This window comes from Procambarus clarkii, chromosome 49, assembly GCF_040958095.1.
Source record: "Procambarus clarkii isolate CNS0578487 chromosome 49, FALCON_Pclarkii_2.0, whole genome shotgun sequence".
In the NCBI taxonomy this organism is placed as follows: Eukaryota; Metazoa; Arthropoda; class Malacostraca; order Decapoda; family Cambaridae; genus Procambarus; species Procambarus clarkii.
In genome coordinates, this window is record NC_091198.1 from 26,225,666 (window position 1) to 26,251,743 (window position 26,078).

The following is a 26,078-nucleotide window of genomic DNA, read 5'->3' on the forward strand; positions in this document are numbered from 1 at the left end:
TAGGCCCCATTTAGATTATGCAGTTCAGTTTTGGTCGCCATATTATAGAATGGATATAAATTCACTTGAACGTGTCCAGCGTAGGATGACTAAGTTAATTCCCCAAATTAGAAATCTTTCATATGAAGAAAGATTAACAAAGCTTAAGTTGCATTCACTGGAAAGGCGAAGAGTTAGGGGTGACATGATAGAGGTTTACAAGTGGGTGAATGTAACCTATTTGGAGGCGCAGATAGTCTCAGTGAGAGGGTGTGTTAACCGGAGCTCCTGAGTGTTGTTATATTATCATAACAATATGGAAGTTGTAGTGAAGGACCTGGTGACTCTAGTGGGAGCCCTGAGGACAGAGTTGAACTCTCTGCGGGAGGAGGTGCGTCAGCTGAAAGAACAACGAGAAGTAACGAAGGAGGAGACCAGTAGTAAAGGGACCTCGTCTTGGAGAGTTGTGAAAGACAGGGGCCTTAAGAAGACTTTGATAAAGCCGCCTTCAAACGCCATAGCAACTTCTAATTCATTTGACGTTTTGGAGGACGAGTGCTGTGGTGATACTGCGGATCGCGCAAAAGGGAACGCAACGGAGAGCAAGGAAGCGCAGGCCCCTCAGATAGTAAAGGAAGTACCTAAGCAACCCTTAGTTGTGGGAGATTCCCAGATAAGGTATTTGGATAGAACGTTTTGTGCTAGAGATAGGGGGAACAGGTTAAGGGTTTGCTATCCCGGAGCTGGCATTGGTGATATTATAAACAACATGAATGATATTATGGCTGGAAATGGGAACAATCCCATTATTTGCATTAGCGTGGGAGGAAATGATGTTGGTCGAGTTAGGAGTGAGGAACTGATTCAGAGGTATAAAACAGCCATAGAATTAGTTAGGAGCAAGGGAGGAATCCCGATCATATGTGGCATTCTTCCAAGAAAGGGAGTGGGAAATGAATGGATATTGAGGGCACTTGGTGTCAATTGCCGGCTGGAAAGATATTGCAAATCAAATGCAATATCTTTCATAGACAACTGGGAACACTTCTATGGAAGAAATGAAATGTATGCTCGTGATGGGGTGCATCTATCGAGAGCTGGGGTTGTTGCTGTTGCGAACTCGTTGGAAGAAGTGGTTAGAGGTGTTTGTTTGGGTTTAAACTGTTAGTAGATAGAGGTATGGGAATTGATTTGGAGGAAGGAGGTAATAAAAGTATGTGTTTGTGGGAGAAAGGAATTGGCAAAATGATCAGGGAAAGAGAAGGGCCTCAAAATAACAATTCACTTAGGGTATATTACACTAACAGTAGAAGTCTAAGAAATAAAATTAACGAATTAAATGCTCTTGTCTGCACAGAAAAAATAGATATTATTGCACTTACCGAAACGTGGATGAATGTAGAAAATAGAGAACTATTAGCTGAATATCAAATAAATGGATTTAAACTATTTCACACAGATAGATATATTAGACGAGGAGGTGGAGTAGCCATATATGTTAGGGACAATTTGAAATGTAGTCTCAAAGAGGGAATCAAAACTGAGCCACACACAGAAACTATTTGGATAGAATTAAACGAAAAAGCTAATAATATTATAATAGGAGTTATATATAGGCCACCAAATTTAGACAGAATGGAAGCAAAGCACCTATGTGATGAAATATCTAGAGCGTGGTCGGTTTCCACCGCTTCATTTTCTTGTGCGTTCCCTTGTTTCCTCCTCTGCCGCAGGGGTGTTCTGTGTGTGTTCCTTGGCTTCTTGGGCGTTTTTCAGCCTGTGTCCTGTGGTGTGCTTCTTTGTCTCGGTCTGTTGCAGTTGCTCGTACCTTTTGGTTCGGGTACTGTTTCTGGCGGCAACCCTTCCGCCTTCTTGGTTTCCTAACTTGCCCTGCCGGGTTTTTTTCGGGGTCTTGCAAGGTCTCACGTTGGACCCGTCGTTTCTGAACTCCTGGCGGGCTTGCTTGCTTTGGGGAGTTTTTCTATTCGGCAGACGTTCCATCTCCTTGTGCCGCCTGGGTTTCGGTGGTCGCGCCTGAGATCTTCCCGCGGCTCCGCCTTTTCCTGGGCTCGGAGGGGCCTTGTTAGGGCTGCTTACGTTCTGCCTCGCGGTCTCGCCTCCGGTTGGTGGTCGGGTGGCTTCATGGTAGGTGTCCCATCTGCGTACTTCTCTTGGCGGCAGTATGGGGTATTTTGGCGGTCCTTCCTTTTCCTGTCCCTTCTTAGGTGGTTACTCTTGTTAGCATTGGCTTGGTTTTCTGGTGGGGGTTGGGGGCCGTCGTCTTGCCACATACTGTCGCCTCTTTTCGTGTGGTGCTGGCGGAGCTGCTTCGGCTTGCTTTTGGTCTTGGTGTTGCTTCTGCACCGTTAGTAAGCTGTCTCGTGCGTCGCTTCACCTCCGGCCTGTTCGTGCGCCGCTTGCACCATCCTGGTCTCTGGTCAGCGTGCTCTGTCTTCTCCTCGGTTGGTAGTGCCCCTTCGGTTCCAGTTTGTTTTTTCGTCGGCTCTTTTTCCTTTTGGCATTTGCCTCTGGGGGTCGGGTCGCTGAGTTTTCTTGCTCCTTCGGTTTTAGCGTTTTGGTTGTTCGGTGGCAGCAGTCTCCATCTTTTCTGGTGCGAGGTGGGGCTGCTGCGTTCTGGAGGGGTCCATGGTTTGTTGGTGCTTCGTTGGTCGGGCCGGGGGTGTGTCGTTTTTTGTGTTCAGTGGCGGCCCTCCGCTGTTGTTTGCGTGCCACAGCGTCTGTGTCCGGAGCGCGTTTTGCGTTGATTTGGTTCTGTTCTTCCCGGTTCGCGGGTGTTGGTGTCCTGGGTTGTTCTTGTTCTTGCGGCTAAGCTGCCTGTGTTCTTCCCTCGTGCCCGTGGCGTTCGTGGCGACGTGTCCTTGCGGTCTTTCGGGCATGGATCTTTGGTGTTCATACGGGGGGCTTGCTGCTCGTTGTTTTCGTGTTGTTCCCGGGACTTTTCGGAGCTGTGGCGCCTTGGGTTGGCGTTTGCTGCCGGTTGTCTCGCTTCCGTGAGGGGTGCGTGGTGTCCGCCTCCCAGTTCCGTCCCTTTGACCTTCCTCTGTGGATAGTTTGCTCCGGGGAGCCGACGGGGCTCCCCCCAGAAAACCAGCGTTGAATGTAATGAAACGCCATTTTCTGGGTGAGACCCAGAGGCTCCCCGGCAACCCTCCCTCCGGTCGGCGGTTTTTCGCGTGTTTTGATATGCAGCCTCAGAACTGATGGGTGGATAGCCGGCGTGGGAGGTCTGGGGCTCCCCCTTCCCCCTCCCGGGGAGGGGGGAGCTGCGCAGACAGTGGCGCGGTGACGTGTGACGTCATACTAGTTTGCTTGTTTTCTGTTGAGGAGTTATATCCACTAGTTCGGCTTTAGGTAGCAATTTTCACCAGAATAGGGGTTTGTTTTGGAATGCTTACCTTTCTGGATGCTTGACCCGGTCGATGGCAGACATAGAATGCTTCCAATCACACGGGGGTTTCTATAGGCCATTGCTTCCCTTGCCTCTCTGAGGGGGGCCAGGTTCTGGCCGTGGTCCCAGGTAGGCCCTAGAACTCCATACACATGACTGATGTCAAAGTCTGACATTAGCATATCAGCCTGGTAATGGCTATGGGGAGCCTCCGGGTCTCACCCAGAAAATGGCGTTTCATTACATTCAACGCTGGTTTTTTCCAAGATGGCTCCCTCTCACTGGAGGTCCTAAGAGTCCATTTCGTGCACAACCAACCGCGCGCACATTTTGAATGGGTACTAAAAAATAAAAAAATAGTTTTCTTGGTTGGAGCAGTTTCCCACCGACCGAGTTTTCTTGGTTGGCGCAGTCCAGTGGTTAAACAGCCAGTTGAAAAATTTTGCTCAACCTGCTTTGGCAATATACTTTAGTTTTTACTTTATAAATAATTCATAGCATGGTCTAATTAAGGTATCTCTGGAAAAGAATACTGCTAAAATTACATAATATTCTAATTATGTAATTAAAGTTAATTTTTACTTCAGGACTCAAGATTAAGCACTGGTGAAGTTGTTTGGCAAGCTGATCTATCAAAGAGCTGTGAAGATGAGTGTGAAGCCAGCATAGGTTTAAGTGGACACTATCAAGCAAGTGTGCACTTCCCATCCTCTGATGTAGCTGTAGTAAACACTGGGCAAGGAGCTTTACACGTCTTGGAGACAGGCGACCGCAACATTACCCACAGCTGGCTGGTAAGATGTCTTCTGAAATGTTGAGTTCCCCCCCCCCCCAAAAAATATACCAATTGCTCAAAAAAAAATTAGCAACCTTGATCAAAGCAAGGCAAACAATAATTTCCATGAGGTAAACACCCGAGCTGGATGGCAACTCAGGTCACCCTGGGTGCCCTCATTCATTTGCACGTGCCTGGTACAGCCTGAGTCTCACCTCAGTGCTGGGCCCACAGTCAGCTTTGCCCTTTCAGATAAGTGGTGTTGGCTGTCTTTGGTACATTTTGATCTGCTATGGACTATAGCTAAGTTTTTGTTCTATTTGCTACTTTGCATGTGTATTTTGTGCCACCAACTTTGCATCTGTCCTGAATTGTCATTTTCTCTGGCTGTGTAATTACCTAAGTGCAATTACAGGATGAGATTTACGTTGTGATTTCCCAGCTTCCCAGTACAGTGGTACCTCGCATAACGATCGCCCCAAAAGACGAACATTTTGGGTAACGAACGGCCCGATCGGCGTCAAATCGTCCCGTATGACGAACGCTGGTTTGAGTAACGTCAACACCACATGGTGGGGTCGCGCTGCTTCTTGCACATTCTTAGACGCCTCCGACAATGCACATAAATTATGTTGTTCTTGTTTAAAGATGCTAATGATACTGGGATATAATGGGGTGACTGCTGAGATGTTGCAAAGCATTGACGTTTTTGTAGGAAAAAAGAAATGAAATGTCTGATATACAACAAATGTCAAAAAGGTTCATTCGGTGTTCGGCAGGTAGGCTGCTCCATTATAACAATCTTTCTTTGTTTCAAATGTGTTCCATTTGTTTTGTATTTGTCATTTACGTCTCAATAATGGAGAAGCCTACCTTACATACACTGAATAAACCATTATGACATTTTCCTTTCTTCAAATGTGTTCAATATTTATTTTTCATTTGTCTTATAGCAAAATGTTCGTTCGGTGGTCGGCAGGTAGGCTGCTCCATGTTTCTTACATATAAAAAACGTAAATAATAAAAAAAAATGAAGATTTTTGAAAACCAGTACAAATGTCAAAAAGGTTCGTTCGGTCGTCTACAGGTCGGCTGCTCCATGTTTCTTAAATAAAAAAAAAAAACAAAAAATAAAAGAACTGTTGAAACAATTTGAAAAATGGACAAATGCCATAAAGGTTCGTTCAGTGTTTGTCAGGTAGGCTGCTCCATTATTGAGACATAAGTGACAAATACAAAACAAATGGAACACATTTGAAACAAAGAAAGATTGTCATAATGGAGCAGCCTACCCAACAAACACTGAACGAACAATATGCTATAACGAATATGAAAGACAAGGGCTGCTGGCTGGGTTAGTACTGCGTGAGCAACCATTTGTGGCACACGTGCCTCTGGCTCTCAAACACCTGTCCCACACGGTGTTGAAAGACTGCGCTCAGTCGGTGCAATTCAGACCCTATTGTTTGAAGAACATAAGGGTCATAACATTGGTGAAGCTAGGCGCAATAAGGGCTTAACACAACGGTTGGATGCCAGTGGTACAGCACCTATGAGGATGATACAGCGAGCGTATCCAGTTGTAGCTCTGAGCCCCACTCTTGCCACCTCGAATTATATAGATGATACATAGATGAATCGTTTTCTGCGTTCAGTGATGATGCATCTGATACAAGTAGCATAGATGAACAGTGTTAGCAGCTTCCATGGTGGTGTTGTTCATTGATATTTTCAAGAATACCTGAATCTCTTCCTGACTGATGGACACTCTTTGAGGCTAGCTGAATCTCTTCCTGTGTGGGACCTTACAAAGCGATCTTTTCAAGACTACCTTACAAATTGAGCTTTTCCTATAATCGTTTCAATACTACCATATGCTTTACAAGCTTGGCTACATACCACCTACAAGTACTAAGCCAAGGGTGCACGCGAGTGCGTTATTTGCAAGCACACAGAACGATGAAACAGGAAACGAAAATCTATCTGTAGCTGGTGCAAGGAGAGCAAAGTCGCGCTGTGTACCATGGACTACTTCATTGACTATTACGCACCTCCAAAGTACTGAGTGTGTAATACAGTGTATTATTGTGTAAATAGTATGTGAAACTGTACATATTGTAATTTTAGTGAATTTTTACCACGTAATATTGTGACAATAAACATTTATTGTGGACACATTACTGACACATGTATCACAGTTTCATGGAACATTATGAACATTCTACTGTATACATATTGTAAAGGTCACAAATATGCATCATATACGATAAAAGAAACAAATAAAACCGCATTGGAAATGCCTAGAAAAAATATTTGAAAATATATTTGTGGCAACACGCGGTGCTTGAATGGCCTGCGCGACCGTGTCTGGGAGCTTCACACACGAGCGACCAGGCCCTGATGACGTCACAGCGCACCTTGTCCACACCCTCACAGCCAAAGTAAATGGAATTTGGTAATTATTTTTACATAGACATGTTCAGGGACGGTAATTTATCATTTTGCAAAGAAAAATATTTTGGGGAACATTTGATGTCATGCACACTGGGGGAATTTCACAATAAACACAGTGCATCACACTGGTTATATGGGGGACACTCGTTTTGTATGACGTCCGTTTCACATGACGAACATGGAACGGATTAAATTCGTTATGCGAGGTACCACTGTACTTTATCATATGACACTTTAAAACTACTAATGGTTTTGGCCTCCACCACCTCAGTTAACTTGCATCAAATGTCTACTACTCTTTTGTTTTTAAAAAAATAATTTTCTAAAGTTTTTTGGCATCTTTGTTTCTTGAAGATGTGGGTTTCAACAATTCTTCTTTCGCCAGTTTTCAATTCCTGTCACTATTTTGTATGTAGTGATATATCACTTCAATCTTCTAGCTTTGGTATATAGTACTTAACACCTTTAGCCTCTCTTCATAGGTTTTGTTTTCACTTCTGGAAGCCATTTAGTTGCATGCCCTTGTACCTTTTCCAGTTCATTAATGTGCTCTTTGAGGTATGGGCACCATACAACCTCTACATATTCCAATTTTAGTCTCGTAAAGGTCGTGAACAAATTCTTTAATTTTGCCGTCCATGTATTTAAAAGCGATTCTAAAGTTGAAAAGTGTAGCATAGGCTTGTCACACAATGTTCTTTATGTGATCCTCAGGTAACAGTTTTCTATCCAAAACCACCTCTACCTACCTCCCACCTACCATCATCCCTTTCCTCTAAAATCTCTGTGGCTCTATCATTATCATCTAGTGGAATTACACGATTCTTCTAAGTTGTGCAAGTGAGTGTATGGCAAGACATAAATCAGTGTGGAATCTCCAGAGTGCACATCCATTGGTGCATTGTCCTGAATGCTCTGGGTTTGGACCTAGGTTTGTCTTGTTTGGTATCTATGGACAGCTGTCTGGCTGGGCAGGCTAGTGTTATTGTATGGCTCATTTCAAGTCCATTCTCCAATCAACCAGAGCCAGTTATACAGTCTTCACTAGGAACTCAGTGTTCCATGCTCATGTCAAAGAGCGAGGAGTCAGGGTGACTTTACAGTGCACCCAGGCAAGGAGGGTCACATCACATTCCAAAAAATGGAATTTCAATACATTCAGTGTAGGGTTTTTGGTATACTTTCTGCCATTCCGTCATGTTCATATACTGTACTTGCTGCTGGGTCAGTTTTTTTTTTTTTTTTTTTTTTTTTTATATAGTTGGGGTATTTTTCATGAATTATTTTTTCACTGGCATTTCTTGTATATATTCAAATCAAAGCTGCTTGTGAATTTGCTGCAGATCTGTTTCTTGGGTTGTCTGGTTCGTGTTAGTCGTCTTCTTGGTGGGTTGAATGGTTAGGTGGCAATCTTGACAGTAGCTGCACTGTGTTCCTACAGCAGAGAAGGGTACCTTACCTTACCTTAAGGTTACCTTGAGGTGCTTCCGGGGTTTAGCGTCCCCGCGGCCCGGTCGTTGACCAGGCCTCCTAGTTGCTGGACTGGTCAACCAGGCTGTTGGACACTGCTGCTCGCAGCCTGACATACAAATCACAGCCTGGTTGATCAGGTATGTATGACCAGGAGTATGACCAGGGGTATGCCCTGGTTGTTAAACCCCCCTTCTGCAGGTGCCTGAAATAGATTTCTGTTTGGCTCTTGTTGTTGGCCGTGCTCTTGCCTCTTTAGGAGACTAATTGGTCTTTATTTTATTATCTTCCATGTCCTTTCCTTCCTTTATGTTCCCAGGACGGGTGGAGAGCAGTTTTTCTGGGTGCTCAGGATTGCTAAGCACTGAAGATGGGGGGTTTTGTGGCGTGGTTCCAGCTTTGCTGCCTTGGGTGTCTGTTATTTGGTGGGGTCGTGCACTGCACACAACCCCTAGGGGGTTGTGTGGTGCTGATTTCATGGCAGTGGTGCTGCCATGATGCATTTTCCTCTTTCATGTGTTTGCGATATTAAATTAACCAGTTTGTTTCATATCTTTTCAGGCAAAGACCCTTTGGTTATCGGTTAAGGAATTCGGTTACAGTATTTGCTGTTCAATTGATGGTAATTTTAAGTTATAAATTAGATACTTTATAGTGATACATTCAATACATTATTCTTGTTTTACACATTATTCAGTGAAATTATTAGTGACGTTTGACCATCTTCAAAGTTATTTGACATTGATGAGTAAATAGTTACTATAAATTTTCTGTGGGGAGCCCCTATGGCTCCCTGGAGCTTATCGGGCTAACGTATGTTATATTAGACCGGGACATTAGCTAAGGAGTTCAGACCTACCAGGGACCAGCGCCAGAACCTGGCCCCTTCAGAGAGGTTTCAGGGAGCAATGGCCCTGGGAAACCCCTTTGTGGTTGGGAGTTTTCCTTATCTGCCATCGACCGGGGCTAGGCACCCAGAAAGGTAGGCATAACAAAACAAACCCCACATGGTAGGTAAAAAACTAAAAAAAAAAAATGAACAGAAAGGTAGAAACTCCCTACAATCACAAGGAAACAAGCAAACAAGCAAACATCATACTTTACTGCCGCGCCGATTGTCCGCGCAGCCCACCCCGCCCTGAGAGGGGGAGGGGGGAGCCCCGGACCTACCGCGCCGGCTGCCAAGCTTCAGTTCGTTCGCTAATGTCAACCGGGATAGACGCTTCTCTGGCCTCAGTTTCCTAGGCGGTGTTTGCCTTGTGTGGCGTTCACTGCCGTGTGTTGTGTTGTGCGGTGGCCAGGAGTGCCTCATCAGTGCCGGGGCTGCATGCGCTTAGTGGTTGACTTCCCTAAGCGCCCTGTGAGTACTGCCCTTGCGTAACAGGGTTATCTCCCCTGGGGCGTTTGGGAACCATTCCCATAGGGGTTCATGCTGCTCGGCATTTGCCTCGCCCTTGGGGCCAGCTGGGGCTGGGGGCCCTTGTTTAGCCCTGGGTAGGGACTGGTGTTGTGCTGGTTAAGGCGTCAAGGTGTTGCACAGCCTGCCACCTAAGCGGCGACCGGTTCCTGTTGCCTCTTGAGATGGTGTACTTTTGTAGGGTTTTTCTTTTGTTTTTATTTTCATGCCTGGTGGGGGTCTGGCTATAGTTCCACTGGTAGTGTTTGGCGGCCCTTTGCTAGGCCCCGGTGATTGTACACATCGCAGGGGTTTTCAGTGCTATCCTCTACCCTCTTATTATGTTTGGGTTTCTTAACCGGTTAGCAACACCTTGCCCGGGCTTCCCGTAGCAGTCAGCCTACGGGCCCTGGAAACCCCTGTCTGGGCTCGGGGGACCATTGAATGTGTCTTCTGGGTTCCAACCCATCTTGTACGGGATCTTTGGTTGTTGTGCCCTTGTCTCCGGGTGACAGTCGCCACTTTTACCTCCGTCATGCTGCCTGTTGGGTCACTGACACCTTGACCCGGAGTCTTGTGAGAGATTTTCTCTGCTTGTTCTCCAGTACTCTCCTGATGTTATTACTGTTCAGAGTACAGGCAGCATCCGTGTTGCAAGCTAGGTTAAGTTGCTGCAACATGCTAGGTTGGTTTCCCACTCGGATGCCCCGAGGCTGCCCCGATTTGGTTAGGTGCTGTTCGCCCCTTTCCTTCCCTGTTCCCGGTTCGGGACCATCTGTGGGTTTCGGGGTCGGGGCGGGGTTTAGTTGGGGCCGAGACTCGGGCAGTTTTCGGGGGCTGCCCCGTTCGGGTTGGGGGACAGAGGTTTTCGAGCCTGTTCCTCCTACCAAGGCTTCTGGGTCTTACCAGCGGCCCTTTCTTGCTGCCTTTCCCATGGACTCTTGCTTTTCTTTGAGGGCGGAGGGCTTGGAGGACGGCTCTGCCCCGGGGCCTCTGTTGCTGGTTCCCGGGGCTGGGGGGGGGGATGCCTGCTAGCAGTTCTGGGGCGGTTTGCCCCTGCCTGGGTTTTCTGCTTTTGGGCGGAGTTTTTCGCCCATTCAGTCTGCTTGCTTCCCACTTTTGCTGGCGTGTTTTCGTATCTTTGGCGTCGGTCACAGCCCTCTGTCTGGCGGCCATTTTTGTATGCCAGTTTCCTGGTGTGGCCATCAGGGTGGTGTTGCGGTTTGTTTACATGCGACTGGGTGTGCGAGCGAGCTTCTTGGGTGAGTTTTCACCTTTTTTCAGGGGTTTTATTCTCCTGTTGTCGTTTCTTTGCTTTTCTGGTGTTTTCTGCCCATTTCCTGTTGCTCTGGGAACGTTTGGGTGTTGATTTTACACCGGGTTTCCCCTTTTTGTCTGTTTTGGGTTTGGGCTCTGTCCCTGGCTGTTATGCTTGCTCCCACACCTTGTCCCTGGGTTTTCGGTCTGTTTTGACCGTTTCCCTGAGGGTTCTGTCTGGAGGCTGTGCTTTGCCTTTCTGTGGTGTTCTCTGTCGGCAAATGTGGTGGTTTGGGCTCCCCCTGGTTTGATTCTGGGTTCCTTTGGGTTCTTTGGTTTCATTCCAGAGGTTTCTTCCTCTTGGGCCCCCTTTGTGGGTTCATGGGGCTTTGTTTCCTCATGTGACCCAGTTCTGCCTTCTGGAGTTCCGGGGTCTTCCTGGCTTGCAGACTGATCTTTTTGGGTCTTGGCACATGTTGTGGTCGTGCTGGGACTTTGAGGTTTAGTTGTCGAGGTGGGCCTTTTGATGCAGTTTTGTGCCTTCTTTGCCTGGCCGGCGTGGTGCTCTCTGCGCACTGGTCGGCGACTTGTACTTTTCTTTTAAAGTGTATGTGTGTGTGTACGCATGTACATGTGTACGCTGTGTGTGTGTACGCATGTACATGTGTACGCTGTGTGTGTGTACGCATGTACATGTGTACGCTGTGTGTGTGTGCACATGTGTATACACACGTGTGTGTCACATACCTTGTGTGTATGTGTATATGTATATGTATGTGTATATACATAGTGTGTATGTGTGTGTGTATTTTTTCTTTCGGAAGGGGCTCTGTTCCCTTCTCTGTTGACGGGGGTGCTGGGGGAGCAGCTTGCTTTGTTGACTCTCGCATGGTCCCGCTGTTGGTGGGCGCATTTGGTTGTCTTCCGGCCTCTGGTGGCATCAGTGGACGGCTTCTCCCCCTTTGGGGGGGTTCAGAGCTGGCGGGGTGGGCTTCTTCCCCTGCGTTTCATCATGTCATCTAAGTGGGTGCGTTGGAGGTGGTCGATCCGCCAATCCTTCTGGGGTTCCCGTCTGCTCTTTGCAGTCATGGGCCTTTCGCATCTGTGGTTCTTCTGGACTCCTTCAGTCTGCTCCCTGGATTCTATGCCCTCCTTGGAGGACTGTTGTCTCCTGTCTGGCTTCTGTTGGGGCCGGGTGCCTGAATGGTGGCCCTGGACCTCCAGGTCACTTCTTGGCACGTTCCTCTCCAGTTTTCCGGGACTGGCACAGTTGGTGGTGGGGCTTCAGGCTTGCTGCTTTTGTTGCCTTCCCTATTTTGTAATTGGCACTAGGTGTATTTTTTGCATATTTTACCGGATCTTAGTGCCCTGTCTGAGTCTGCTTGAGATTCGGTGTCTGGCCTACCTCGACGACTGGCTGGTGTGGGCTCCCAGTCAGTCCGTTTGTCTGCTCGCCAGGGGTGTGGTTCTTTCCAGGTTGCCGAGTTTGGTTTCCTGGTGATCTGGAGGCCATTCCATCTGTTTCCGTCCCGGGTTCGAACCTGGGCCTTGTTTAGGGCTTTTGGGCCACTCCTTGTCTTTCCCTCCAGAAGTGTTACTGCGGCTGTGATCCCGCCTTCGGCTGTACATGAGGGGGTCCCGGGTTGCTCAGCGGTTGCTTGAGCAGTTGTGCGGGAGTCTGAACTTCGATGTGCTGGTCTGCCCGCGGGGTCGGGTTTGGCTTCGGCGTCTGTTTGGTTCCTTCGGAGACTCCCCTTCTGCCTCTTGCTTTCGTTGGGTTCGTTCCTCTGGGAGTCTTGTGTTGATGCTGCATCACTAGCTTCCTCTTTGGGGTTTTTCGGGGTTCCATTCCTTGGCGCCTTCGCTCGATGTGTTCACAGACGGGTCATCTCTCGGCTGGGGCTTTGTGACCAGTGCTCACCAGGTCGGCCGGGGATGGTGGAGTCTGTCCGTCCGTCGGGCTCGCAGTACGGTTCGAGAGTTTGTGGCTGTCTGGTTTGCGCTTCGGAGGGTTTGGGTCACTCGATGCTCTACCATTCAGCTCCATTCAGACTGTTCTCTGGCAGTTCTTGCCAGAACCATAGGGTTCCTCTTAGGTGTTAACCTTTGGGGTTGGTTCAGTAGTGGCTCTTTGCTGGATTCTCGGGGTTTGGCTAACTGTGAGGTTCATATCCGGGGTGTGTCTTGCGTCCTGGCGGACAGCAGTCTCGGTTCATTCCTCTGTTCGCGGATTGGTCAGTCGTTGCCGACTCGTTTTGTTGGCTCTGTCGAACGTATGGACTCCTGGCCATGGACGTCTTCGAGTCGGCGTGGTCTAGGCATCGCCCATTTTATGTGGCGCCCTTACCCACCTGCAAGAAGTTCACGGTAGGTGCTTTTCGGCAGGACTGGTCGAGGTGGGGGTACCTGTTCCTCTTCTCCCGGTCCAGCTGTTGCTTCGGGTTCTGGCTCGGTTGCAGCCCATTCTCACGAGAGCAGTCCTTATGGTTCCTTGGTGGCCGGCCCAGCTTTATTTTCAGATGCTGCTTGATAGGTGTCCGAACCCGGGGCGTTTTCCCACGGCTCCGTCTCTTTTGGCAGGTCGAATCGGTCCTGTACGTGACTGGTTCAGCCTTCTCCTCGGCTCTTCGCGTTTGGTATTTTGACGCGGGTATCACCATCTCTGTGGTGTTCAGGTGGCTTTGTTGACGGTGTCCCACCTGCGAGCTTCTTCTTGGCGACAGTATGACGTTTCGTACGCTTTCTCGTGTTTTGTTTCACCTCCGGCCTGCTCATGCGTCGCCTGAGCCGTCCTGGTCCTTGATTAGGGTGCCTTCTTATCTTCTCAGTTTGTGGTAGCCCCTTCGGTTCAGGTTTCTGTTCTTAGGTACTAGTGGTAGATTTGTATACGTGTTCAGCCTTTCTCCGTCCTGGCGACGGTCGAGACTGCTGCCTTCCGGAGGGGTTCTTGATGCTTGATTGATTTGGCTGGGGGTGCATCCTGTGTTGTCTGGTTGTGTTTTTTGCCGTTACCTACGTACCCTGTCTGGGGATGCGGTGTGGTTTATCCAGTTCCCCTCGTTCCCCGTTTTCAGGGCTCGGGTCTCCCAGGTCGTCCGCAGAGTTTTTCATTATTCCAGCCTGTGGTTTGTCTTTGCGCCTGTGCTGTTCAGACGTTTGCAGCTTTTGCAGCTGTGTTGGTGACGTCTAGGGCTCATTTTGGGCGCAGGGATTTGAGGGTCGCACAGGTTCTTGGCCGCCCATTCTTTATGCGCGTCTGTTCCTGTGCGTTCTTGTTGCCTTGGGTCGCAGGTTGCATCCTGTTGTCTCGGCTTTGCGTTGCAGAGTTTGTGGCGGCCGCCTCCCAGGTTAGCCCTTTCTTTTCCCTCTCTTTGGTTATGAAGCTCCAGGGAGCCGTAGGGGCTCCCCACAGAAAACCAGCGTTGAATGTAATGAAACTCCATTTTCTGGGTGAGCCCCGGAGGCTCCCTGGCAACCCTCCCTCCCACCGGTCGGCGTTTTTTTCGTGTTGGTTGAAGCTTAGCTTCCGAACTGAAGCTTGGCACTCGGCGCGGTAGGTCCGGGGCTCCCCCTCCCACTCTCGGGGCGGGGAGGGCTGCGCGGACGATTGGCACGGCAGTAAAGTGTGATGTTTGCTTGTTAGCTTGTTTCCTTGTGATTGTAGGGAGTTTCTACCTCTCTGTTCGGTTTTTTGTTTTAGTCTTTTACCGTGTGGGGTTTGTTTTGTTATGCCTACCTTTCTGGGTGCCTAACCCCGGTCGATGGCAGATAAGGAAAACCCCAACCACAAAGGGGTTTTCCAGGGCCATTGCTCCCTGAAACCTCTCTGAAGGGGCCAGGTTCTGGCGCTGGTCCCTGGTAGGTCTGAACTCCTTAGCTAATGTCCCGGTCTAATATATCATACATTATCCCGATAAGCCTCCGGGGCTCACCCAGAAATTGGCGTTTCATTACATTCAACGCTGGTTTTTTAATTGTGTCAAATATAATTCCATATTTTCAGCTGAGCTTTGAATGCAATGCACAGAATGGTGTAATAGCCCACGCCAGCCTGCTGAGAGGGGATGATGACAAACGATTCCTGCATTGTCTCCTTGTTGCTGTTACAACTCCAAACAATCTGAATAATAATCCTGAATATGTTGTTACTGATGAAAAGCTAGAAAACACAAAGGATTCAGCTTTGCATCTCATCCATTGGCTTACCATTACCAATAATGGTTAGTTACTCCTCCAACAATAATGTATTCATAAGCTTGCAAGCAATTAAAATTTGCAAGTTTAACCCTTGCAGTGTGTTAGGGTTACATAACACTTTATCTCTAGCCTCATAGAAAAATAATATTCAAAATAAGGTGTTTTTGTCATCCTATATTGTTAAAAATCATGGCCTGAACATAGGAAAAATATCCCAAAAATAGTGTCACTTTTTATGAAGGCAGATATTTAATGGAGGCCTCAAATACCAATCGGGAGCATTTTCCAGCTGGAGTTTTAAATATTGCAAAGTACAGTACCTAAAATATTAAAATGATGTTATGTAAACCACCAGTTTAACATCACATGATGTTATGCACACCAGTCAAACATCATATGATGTTATCCACAGTTCAGGAGTTAAACTTGACTTATACAGTATTTGTGACTAAATGTCCCTACAGGGAAGTTCCGGGTCTCAGGAATTCTTCCCTATCAATTTTATTGATTCCTGTTACTATTTTGTACGTAGTGATCATATCGCCTCTTTTTCTTCTATCTTCTAGTTTTTGCATATTTAATGCCTCTAACCTCTACTTGTAGCTCTTGTCCTTGAGTTCTGGGAGCCACTTAGTGGCATGTCTTTGCACCTTTTCCAGTTTGTTGATGTGCTTCTTAAGATATGGACACCACACAACCACTGCATATTCTAGCTTTGGCCTAACAAAAGTCGTGAACAATTTCTTTAGTATATCGCCATCTATGTATTTAAAAGCAATTCTGAAGTTAGAAAGCGTAGCATAGGCTCTTCGCACAAAATTCTTTATGTGGTCCCCAGGTGATAGTATTCTATCTAGAACCACCCCTAGATCTCTTTCTTTATCAGAATTCTTTAAAGATTTCTCACATAATATATAGGTTGTGTGGGGTCTATGTTCTCCTATTCCACATTCCATAACATTGCATTTATTAACATTAAATTCCATTTGCCAAGTGTTGCTCCATATACTTATTTTGTCCAGGTCATCTTGAAGGGCATGACAATCATCTAAGTTTCTTATCCTTCCTATTATCTTGGCATCATCAGCAAACATGTTAATATAATTCTGTATACCAACTGGTAGATCATTTATGTAGACAATAAACATCACTGGTGCAAGAACTGAACCCTGTGGTACTCCACTTGTGACATTTCTAAAGTCCGATACATTGCCCCTGATCACTGCCCTCATTTTTCTATCAGTCAGAAAATTTTTCATCCATGTTAGAAGCTTACCTGTCACCCCTCCAATATTTTCCAGTTTCCAGAACAACCTCTTATGTGGAACTGTCGAAAGCCTTTTTTAGGTTCAGATAGATGCAATCAACCCAACCATCTCTTTCCTGTAATATCTCTGTTGCTCGATCATAGAAACTGAGTAAATTTGATACACAGGATCTTCCAGATCGAAAACCATATTGTCTGTCTGATATTATATAATTTCTCTCCAGGTGTTCTACCCATTTAGTTTTAATTATTTTTTCCAATATTTTGACTATTAAACTTGTCAATGATACCGGTCTATAATTAAGGGGGTCTTCCATGCTTCCACTTTTGTAGAGTGGAACTATGTTAGCCTTTTTCCACACATCAGCTACAACTCTAGTAAACAGGGATGCCTGTAAAATCAGTTGAAGAGGAATGCTGAGCTCAGGTGCACATTCTCTCAGAACCCATGGTGAAACTCCATCTGGACCAACTGCTTTGTTCTTATTTAGCTCCTTGAGCATTTTTTTCCACTTCGTCTCTAGACACCTCTATGTGCTCTATGTTGTTCTCTGGAATTCTTATTGTATCTGGTTCCCTGAAGATTTCATTTTGTACAAACACACTTTGGAACTTTTCGTTTAATGTTTCACACATTTCCTTTTCATTTTCCGTGAATCTATTTCCCGTTTTCAACCTCTGAATATTATCCTTTACCTGCAATTTGTTGTTTATGAATTTATAGAATAGACCTGGTTCTGTTTTACATTTGTCTGCAATCCCTTTTTCAAAATTTCTTTCTGCCTCTCTAATCACTGCCGTGTAGTTGTTTCTCACATCTTTGTATCGCTGGTATGTTTGGGGGTTCGGCCTCTTCCTGTATTGATTCCATTTTTGTCTTTTGGTCTCTGGCCCTCTCGCAATTTCTGTTGAACCAATCCTGTTTCCTAGTTCTGCATCTCTGTTTTGGTATAAATATTTTTGTGCCTTTATCATATATTTCACAAAACTTGGCATACATCTCATTCACTTCCTTGCCTAGCAACAAGTCTGTCCAATGTATATATGTATATATGTGTATGTATAATTTTTCTTTTGGAAGAGGCTCTGTTCCCTTCTCTGTTGACAGGGTGCTGGGGGAGCAGCTTGCTCCGTTGACTCTCGCATGGTCCCGCAGTTAGTGGGCGCTTTTGGTTGTCTTCCGGCCTCTGGTGGCGGTGGCAGCGGCAGACGGCTTCTCCCCCTTTGGGGGGTTCAGGGCTGGCGAGGTGGGCTTCTTCCCCTGCGCTTCGTCATGTTATCTTAGTGGGTGCGTTGGACGTGGTCGATCTGTCCCATCCTTCTGGGGTTCCCGTCAGCTCTATGTAGACACGGGCCTGGCGAATCTGCGGTTCTTCTGAACTTCTACAGTCTGCGCCCTGGATTCTATGCCCTCATCAGAGGACTGTTGTCTCCTGTCCAGCATCTGTTAGGGCCTGGTGCCTGCATGGTGGCCCTGGATCTCCAGGTCAATTCTTGGCCCTTTCCTCTCCAGGTTTCCAGGACTGGCACAGTTGGTGGTGGGGCTTCAGGCTTGCCGCTTTTCTTGCCTTCCCTATTTTGTAATTGGAACTTGGTGTATTTACGCATCTTTACCGGATCTTGGTGTCCTGTCTGAGTCTGCTTGGGATTCGGTGTCTGGCCTACCTCGACGACGGGCTCCCAGTCGGTCCGCTTGTCTGCTCGCCAGGGCTGTGGTTCTTTCCAGATTGCCAGGTTTTGTTTCCTGGTGATCTGAAGGCCGTTCCATTTGTTTCTGTCCCGGGTTCGGACCTGGCTGGGTCTTGTTTAGGGCTCTTGGGCTGCTCCTTGTCCTTCCCTCCAGAAGTCCTGCTAAGGCTGTGGTCCCGCCTTCGGCTGTTCTTGAGGGGTTCAGGGTTGCTCGGCGGTTATTTGAGCAGTTGTGCGGGAGTCTGAACTTCGATGTGCTGGTCTGCCTGCAGGGTCGGTTTGGCTTCGGCGTCTATTTGGTTTCTTCGGAGACTCCCCTTCCGCCTCTCTTGCAAGCATTGGGTATGTTCCTCCGGGATGTTGTGTTGGTGCTGCGTCACCAGCTTCCTCTTTGGGGTTTTCGGTGTTCCGTGCCTTGGCATCTCCCCGAGCCTTCGCTCGATGTGTTCCCTGACGGGTCATCCCTCGGCTGGGACTTTGTGACCAGTGCTCACCAGGTCGGCCGGGGATGGTGGGGTCTGTCCGTCCGTCGGGCTCACAGCATGGTTCAGGAGTTCGTGGCTGTCTGGTTTGCGCTTCTTAGGGTTCGGGTCACTCGGTTCTCTACCATTCAGCTCCATTCAGACTGTTTTCTGGCGGTTCTTTGCCAGAACCACAGGGTTTCTCTTAGGTGTTTGACCTTTGGGGTTGGTCCCTTAGAGTGGCTCGTTTGCTGGATTCTCGGGGTTTGGCTAACCGTGAGGTTCATGTCCGGGGTGTGTCCTATGTCCTGGTGGACAGCTGTCTCGGTTCATTCGCCTGTTCGCGGTTTGGCCAGTCACCGCCGACTCGTTTCGTTGGCTCTGCCGGACATATGAACTCCTGGCCATGGACATCTTCGAGTTGGCATGGTCTAGGCATCGCCTATTCTATGTGGCGCCCTTACCCGCCTGTGAGGCGTTTACGGTGGATGCCTTTCGGCAGGACTGGTCGACGTTGGGGTACCTGTACCTCTTCTCTCGGTCCAGCTGTTGCTTCGGGTTCTGGCTCGGTTGGAGCCCATTCCCACAAGAGTAGTGATTATGGTCCCTTGGTGGCCGGCCCAGCTTTATTTTCAGACGCTGCTTGATAGGTGTCCGAACCCGGGGCGTTTTCCTGCATTTCTACCTCTTTCGGCAGGTCGAACCGGTCTTGTACGTGACTGGTTTGGCCTTCTCCTCGGCTCTTCGCGTCTGGTATTTTGACGTGGGTATCACCATCTCTGTGGTGATCAGGTGGCTTTGTTGATGGTGTCCCACCTGCGAGCTTCGTTTCGGAGACAGTATGACGTTCCTGGTGTTTCTATGCACCTTTTTCTTGCTCTTCGTAGGTTGTCTTCTCTTTTGCATCGGGTTGTCTTGTCCTTTCTTGAGTTTTCAGAGCTAAAGTTATTTGATGTTTCTTACTGTCGCCTCGTTTTGTGCGGCGCTGGCGGAGTCGCTCCAGCTTGCGTTCGGGGTGGACGTCACATCTGCCCCGTTTCGTACGCTTTCTCGTGTTTTGTTTCACCTCCGGCCTGCTCATGCGTCGCCTGAGCCTTCCTGGTCCTTGATCAGGGTGCCCTCTTATCATCTCAGCTTGTGGTAGCCCCTTCGGATCAGGTTTCTGCTCTTTGGTACTGGTGGTAGGTTTGTACATTTGCAGCCTTTCTCTGTCCTTCTGGCGACGGTCGAGACGGCTGCTTTCCGGAGGGGTCCAAGGGTTATTGATGCTTGATTGGTTCGGCCGGGGGTGCGTCCTGTGTTGTCCGGTTGCATTTTTTTTGCTGTTACCTGCGTACCGTGACTGGGGATGCGCTTTGGGTTGATCCGGTTCCCCTCGTTCCCTGTTTCAGGGCTCGGGTCTGCCAGGTCGTTCGCAGAGTTTTTAAGTCTTCCAGCCTGCGGTCTGTCCTTGCGCTTGTGCTGTTCGGATGTTTGCAGCTTTCGCTGCTGTGTTGGTAACGTCTAGGGCTCATTTCGGGCGCAGGGATTTGAGGGTCGCACAGGTTCTTGGCTGCCCATTCTTTATGCGCATGTCTGCTCCTGTGTGTTCTTGTTGCCTTGGGTCCCAGGTTTCAGCCTGTTGTCTCGGCTTCGCTTTGCAGAGTTTGTGGCGGCCACCTCCCGGGTCAGCCCTTTCTTTTCCTTCTCTTTGGGTATGAAGCTCTAGGGAGCCATAGGGGCTCCCAACAGAAAACCAGTGATGATTGTAATGAAACGCCATTTTCTGGGTGAGCCCCGGAGGCTCTCTGGCAACTTTCCCTCCCACCGGTCGGCGTTTTTTTCGTGTTGGTTGAAGCTTAGCTTCCGAACTGATGCTAGGCAGCCGGCGCGGTGAGGTCCGGGGCTCCCCTCTCCCCTTCTCGGGGCAGGGAGGGCTGCGCAGACGATCGGCTTGGCAGTAAAGTGTGATGTTTGCTTGTTTCCTTGTTTCCTATGGATTGTAAGGAGTTTCTACCTCTCTGTTCGTTTTTTCGTTTTAGTTTTTTACCATGTGGGGTTTGTTTTGTTATGCCTACCTTTCTGGGTGCCTAACCCTGGTCGATGGCAGATAAGGAAAACTCCAACCACAAGAGGGTTTCCCAGGGCCATTGCTCCCTGAAACCTCTCTGAAGGGGCCAGGTTCTGGCGCTGGTCCCTGGTAGGTCTGAACTCCTTAGCTAATGTCCCAGTCTAATATAACATACATTAGCCCGATAAGCTCCAGGGAGCGCCCGGGGCTCACCCAGAAAATGGCGTTTCATTACATTCAACGCTGGTTTTTTGCCAGACTTCCCTACCCGATTGTGGCCAAAATATGCCACCTACGATTCTTTTGTTACTTTTTCCGTGATCAGGGAACACAAATGAACACTTTTATCAGACGAAAGAATTTTTTGGATTTTTGTTTTTTGTTGCGCTTGTGGGTGTTGAAGTCTTTATGACCCTTAGTGGCCAAAGGGGTTAAGGTAAGCCGGTGGTCTTTCCTCGGGTTGGGAGTGTTTTTGATTGTAGGGTTGGGGAGCTGCATGCTCTTCACCAGAGGTGTGGATTTTGTTTGTTTCATCTTAGTGTTATGTTCATTGTAGCTGTCTTCTTTTCTGGTAAAGAATGAGTCAGTGGACTTACAGAATGATCCTTAGTTGTTGATGCTTGTTTGGTTCAGCTGCGGATGCATCATGTGCTGTGCCCTGTGGTGGTTCTTTGCTACTACTTTCAAGCCAACGATTCTGCTTCAGTTGATGTTTTGTAGGTTGGTCCTTCTTCCTTGGTTCTCTGTTCCAAGGCTTGTGTTTCTCAGTCATTAATTCGAGCCATCCTATGATTTCGTTCGTGCCCATGACATTCATTAACGTGCTGCTCTCTTTATGTTCTTGGTTGATATTTGACCACTAGGGTTTTTCCCTGTCTTACAGGGGTCTTGATGGTTCTTTGTTTAGCTCTTGTTCCCATACCTCGTCCTGCCTGTGTTGCCTTGGGTTGTCTCTCTCAACTTGTTGTCTCCTGTTCGTTCTTGATTATATGCTGTCTCTTCTTGCTGGTGAGTTCCTTATCTTTCCTCTCTGTATGTTCGGGAAGTTCAGGGAGCCACAAGAGGCTTACCCAGAAAACCAGCATTGAATGTAATGAAAAGCCTCTTTCAGGATGATCCCTGTTGGCTCCCTGATTCCCTCCCACACCTCTTCCAAGTTCTTTGGTTAGTATTTTTTTGTGATCTTCACATCTGTTTCAGAATTGACTTGAAAGGCTGTGGAAGACCTGGGCCAGATTCATGAAGAAGTTATGCAAGTACTTATGAAAGTGTACATCTTTCTTCAATCTTTGACGGCTTTGGTTATATTTATTAAACAGTTTACAAGCATTAACCCTTAAAGTGCGCATCACGTCATATGACGTGTTGGACGTTGTTCCAGTCAACTGCGCATCACGTCATATGACGTGTTGGAGTACTACGCAAGATTTAAACAGCCCGCGAATACATGGGGTTCACCACACCTTCATCAGGGCTCTTGTAAACAGACGCCATTTAAAAAAAAAAATCGTGGGCCAAACTCCCAGGGTGTTATTGGCCTCAGTATTGAGTGAGCAACCAAACCTGACGCACGCAGCATGAGCTAACAGCACTGCTGTTCAGCTCGTGACCACAGCATCGCCTAAAAATGCCAAAATATACTTGTTCATGCTATTATGTAGCGATGGTATTATTACAGAAGACCCCTGACTGTGATAAAACTGACCAGGGTTCTGATAATAGCAGGAGTGTGGTGATATTTAGCGCTGTGCGCCATGGAGGGAGGAGTAATGCTGTGGGAGAAAGGGTGGTGGTATTGTCTTCTGACTGTGTGTGGCCACCCTTTATTGACTGCACTCACCATACCAGCTTAGTGGTTTGCTATGGTGAACACAAATGTAGATACTTATATATAACGTGTGTATAGAGGGTATAAACAGCAAGAGAAGGTTGGGAGCCGCCATTTTGGTGAGGGCGGTGGCGTTGTCAGCACGACGCCACCGTGCAGACGACGGTGTTGTTTACTGGTTACCACGATGGTCTTTGGGCACCATACCGGTTTATTTGTACAAGTATGGTGAATAAAACAGGTAGATATTTATATATAATGTGTGTATATAGCATAATAACACCACACAGTATTGTTGGAGGAGAAATATTAGTGCGTCTGGCCTTGAGGGCGACAGCCATCAGCTGACTGTGTGAGGTCCTACGTCTTTGTGCCTTTACTCACCATACAAGCTTAGATGTACAGTTATGGTGAACAAAACATGTAGATACTTATATATGACGTCTGTATATAGTGAATTATAGCAAAAACAGTATTGTGGGAGGAGAATGTGGGTGAGTCAGATGACTGGAGGGAGGGCGGGAGTGGCTGGCTGGTACACGGCGGTCACTCCTCGTTACTTTTTGACTCATAATAGCTACTTAGTGGTTCGTTATAGTGAACAGAACATGCAGATACTTATATATAACCTGTGCTTATAGTGTAATAACCGACAAAGTATTTGTTCACTGATTGATGAACATAATTGAATCAACAATATGCACACCATATTTTTGAGTACAGCAATGATTCACTCATTTTATTATATAAATATATCAAACTACACACTATTGAATAATATTACAGCAAAAAAACTATGAAAAATCAATCAGAGACATTGAAGTAATTAGGTAATTATCTCTTTGTGGCAACTCCGGCCTGACAGCTGGCGAGCAACAGACCTCCTGGGACGCACGCTGAGTCAGCACCTATTTTTTGCCAGACTTCCCCGCCCTATAGCGGGCAATATATGCCACTTACGATTTTTTTATTATTTTTCCCGTAATCAGTGAACACAAATTAACAGGTTAGGAAGAAAAAATATTTTTTTTTTTTTTCAAAATTACATGCACCTATGGGGAAGAAAGGATATTATACCCCTAGCATGTTAAGGGTTAAAACTTCCCAATCAACTGTTGTTATTGTTATAAGCAGCCTCCTGGTGCTTCGGAGCTCATTAACTGTTTAATAATTGTAAACTAAGCTGTCAAAGATTGAGAAAGATTGAGATTGTACAGGTTCGTAAGTGCTTGCGTAACTGCGTCGTGAATCTGGCCCTGGAGCTCAGAGTTTCTTTCCCCCCACGGCCACGATCAGTCGGCAGCTCCACTATCAGTTCTCCTCTGACGGTAATGTGTGCTGGGTCATCCCCTCTAATGCTCTGGGCTATGTGTATTTCTTGTTAGTGGTGTTTTGCTTGGAGGCTGTGCCTTACACACACGTGTAATGTGGGCCAGGAGTTAAGAGTACATGGAGCTGCATGTTCTCAGGGCTCTCTTCCCTGTTCGCTTCCTAGAGCTGCCCTTGCGGTGCCTGGGCTGTCTTCCCTGGTGTGTTTGGGAGACACTCCTTTAGAGGTCCTCCTCGCTTGTGGTGGCCCTCGCCTTGGGTAAGTCCGGTGTCTTTGCCTGTCCATTATGTAATGTAATATAATCAGATATTTCTCTTTTTTTTATCTTTCAGGTGTTTCTTGGGAACTAACCCGCACTAGAACTGTTGCAGGAGAGGGTACCATAGAATACTGCTCATTAGATGAAATGGCCAAAGGGTTGCTTATTTTATGTCATAAAAATTATTCATTTGTAGCAGATTCATCACAACCTTTAACAAAACCCGATCTTCATTCTCAAGAGGAAGAATCACCTTTTACATATTTGCAAAATGATGGTAAGATTTATAAATATGTACATGTATTTACTTCAAACTTCAATATTGTCGATTTCTAATTTTCTTGGATTATTTCTGGGAGGAGCCCCTTTGGCTCCCCAGAGCTATCCAGGCTGATATGTATATTATTAGACTTTGGCATTAGTCAGTGTGAATGGAGTTCTAGGCCTACCAGGAACCATGAGCCAGAACCTGGCCCCATTCAGAGAGGCATGAGGAGCAATGGCCTATAGAAGTGCACATGTGATTTTGAGCAATCTGTGCCTGCCATCGACTGGGCCAGGCACCCAGAAAGGTAAGCTCCTCAAAACAAACCCCTATTCTGGTTAAAACTACTACTGAAAACTAACGAGTGGACAGAACTCCACAGTTAAAAATGAGCATGACGTCACGCGTGCCGCGCCACTTGTCTGCACAGTTCCCCCCCCCCCTCCTGGGGAGGAGCCCCAGATCTCTCGCACCGGCTGTCCACACCCCAGTTCTCGGCTGGTGTGTTTGAGGCTCAGTCGTGTGGCTCCAGCTCCTGATTCTCTGTGTTGTGCAGTGCCTTACGTCCAGTACTGCTCTTATGGTGGCGTGCGAGCTGGGAGTAATATTCACAGGTACTCGGGCTGCATGTGCTTAGGGTTCCCTTCCCTGAGTGCTCTGTAAGTACTGCCCTTGGGGCTTGGGGTTATCTTCCATAAGTCATCTTGGGGTCTACCTCTGTTGGTCTCTTGCTGCTCGGTAATTAACAGCCCTGGGCGTGTTGGGGGGGGTTTCCTCCTCACTTGTTTACCTTGTGGTAAGTGGTAGTTTTTGCATTGGTAGGGGCTGGGGTACTGTGCAGCTAGTTTTCACCTGTTACAGTGGCTGGCTCTGTTCCTCCTGGGTACGTTGTCCTCTTGTGGGATTTTTCCTTTTCATTTTGGTTTCCGCTTGGTGGGGGATCTGCTTTTGTTCCCCCTACCCCAAGTTATATTAGGGTCTTGACCTCCTGTGTTTGGTGGTACCCTCAGCTTGGCCCCTATGAGTGGAATCTAAAACTGAACCCCCAGTTCCTGGGGTTCAGTTTTAGAAGATTGTTTGGTAGACTTGGGTGCTGGTTAGCAGTACCCTGCCTGGACTTACCCTTAGTGATAACAGTCTAAGGGCCCTGGACAACCCTGCTGCGGAGGGGGGGGGGAGGAGGCACGAGGTTCGATGGATGCAACCCCTGGGTCCCCTCTCGCCTTGTGCAAGTTTTAGGGTTGCTCTGGCCTCTTGTCTCAAGGCGACGTTCGTTGTTTTTGCCTCCGTCATGCTGTCTACTGGGTCGGTGACACCTATGACCCTGAGTCCTGCGAGCATTGTTGCTTGTTTGTGACTCAATTCACCCAATCACCTGATGACTTTATTTGGGTGCAGGCAGCTCAGGCCTTAAATGCTAGATATAGGTTGCTGCAACGTGCTAGGTTAGTTGCTTCCCCAGAAGCCCTGAGGCTGCCCCATTTTGCTTATTGGGACCCGGACTTGGGGGGTGTTGGTCGCTTCAGCCTTGGTTCAGTCTGCAACCCCCTCATTCTTACCCCTACTGTAGTTAATTTTGGCTCCCCCCCTTCCTTCCGGCTCCTAAGCATCTGAAGGCTTCGGGGTCAGGGTGGGGTTTAGAGGATTCTGAGATGGTAGTTTCGAGGGTTGCCCCTACCAGGGGTGGCGATGGAAGCATTCGAGTTGGTTCCTCCAGCCCTGGAGATGGGGTCTGACCAGTGGGCCCCCTTCCATCCGGCTTTTTTTTGTGTGACTGGGGCTTTGGAGGATGACTGGTCCCCGGGGCCTGATGTGAAGGTTCCTGGGGTTGGGGAGAGGCTGACTTGGGGGCCTTGGGCTCCGTTGGACTTCGCCTGGGTTTTCCAACCCTCAGAGCGGGGCTTTTTCTGTGGGGAGCCCCTACGGCTCCCTGGAGCTTATCGGGCTAATGTATGTTATGTTAGACCGGGACATTAGCTAAGGAGTTCAGAC

The 26,078-nt window shown here is 47.7% G+C and overlaps 1 protein-coding gene across 2 annotated transcripts in view; it reads left to right on the forward strand.

Moving 5' to 3' along the window:
• The window catches only part of LOC123763243 (nudC domain-containing protein 1), a 280,109-nt gene that overhangs the window by 21,802 nt on the left and 232,229 nt on the right, over positions 1-26,078 (forward strand). Inside the window, exons 3-5 of one of the 2 annotated variants that reach the window (XM_045750346.2) lie at positions 3,976-4,182; positions 14,744-14,960; positions 23,895-24,098. In XM_045750346.2, coding sequence (XP_045606302.2) covers positions 3,976-4,182; positions 14,744-14,960; positions 23,895-24,098 — 628 coding nt within the window. The remainder of the gene's footprint in view (positions 1-3,975; positions 4,183-14,743; positions 14,961-23,894; positions 24,099-26,078) is intronic. The other variant, XM_045750347.2, reaches the window with a different exon arrangement.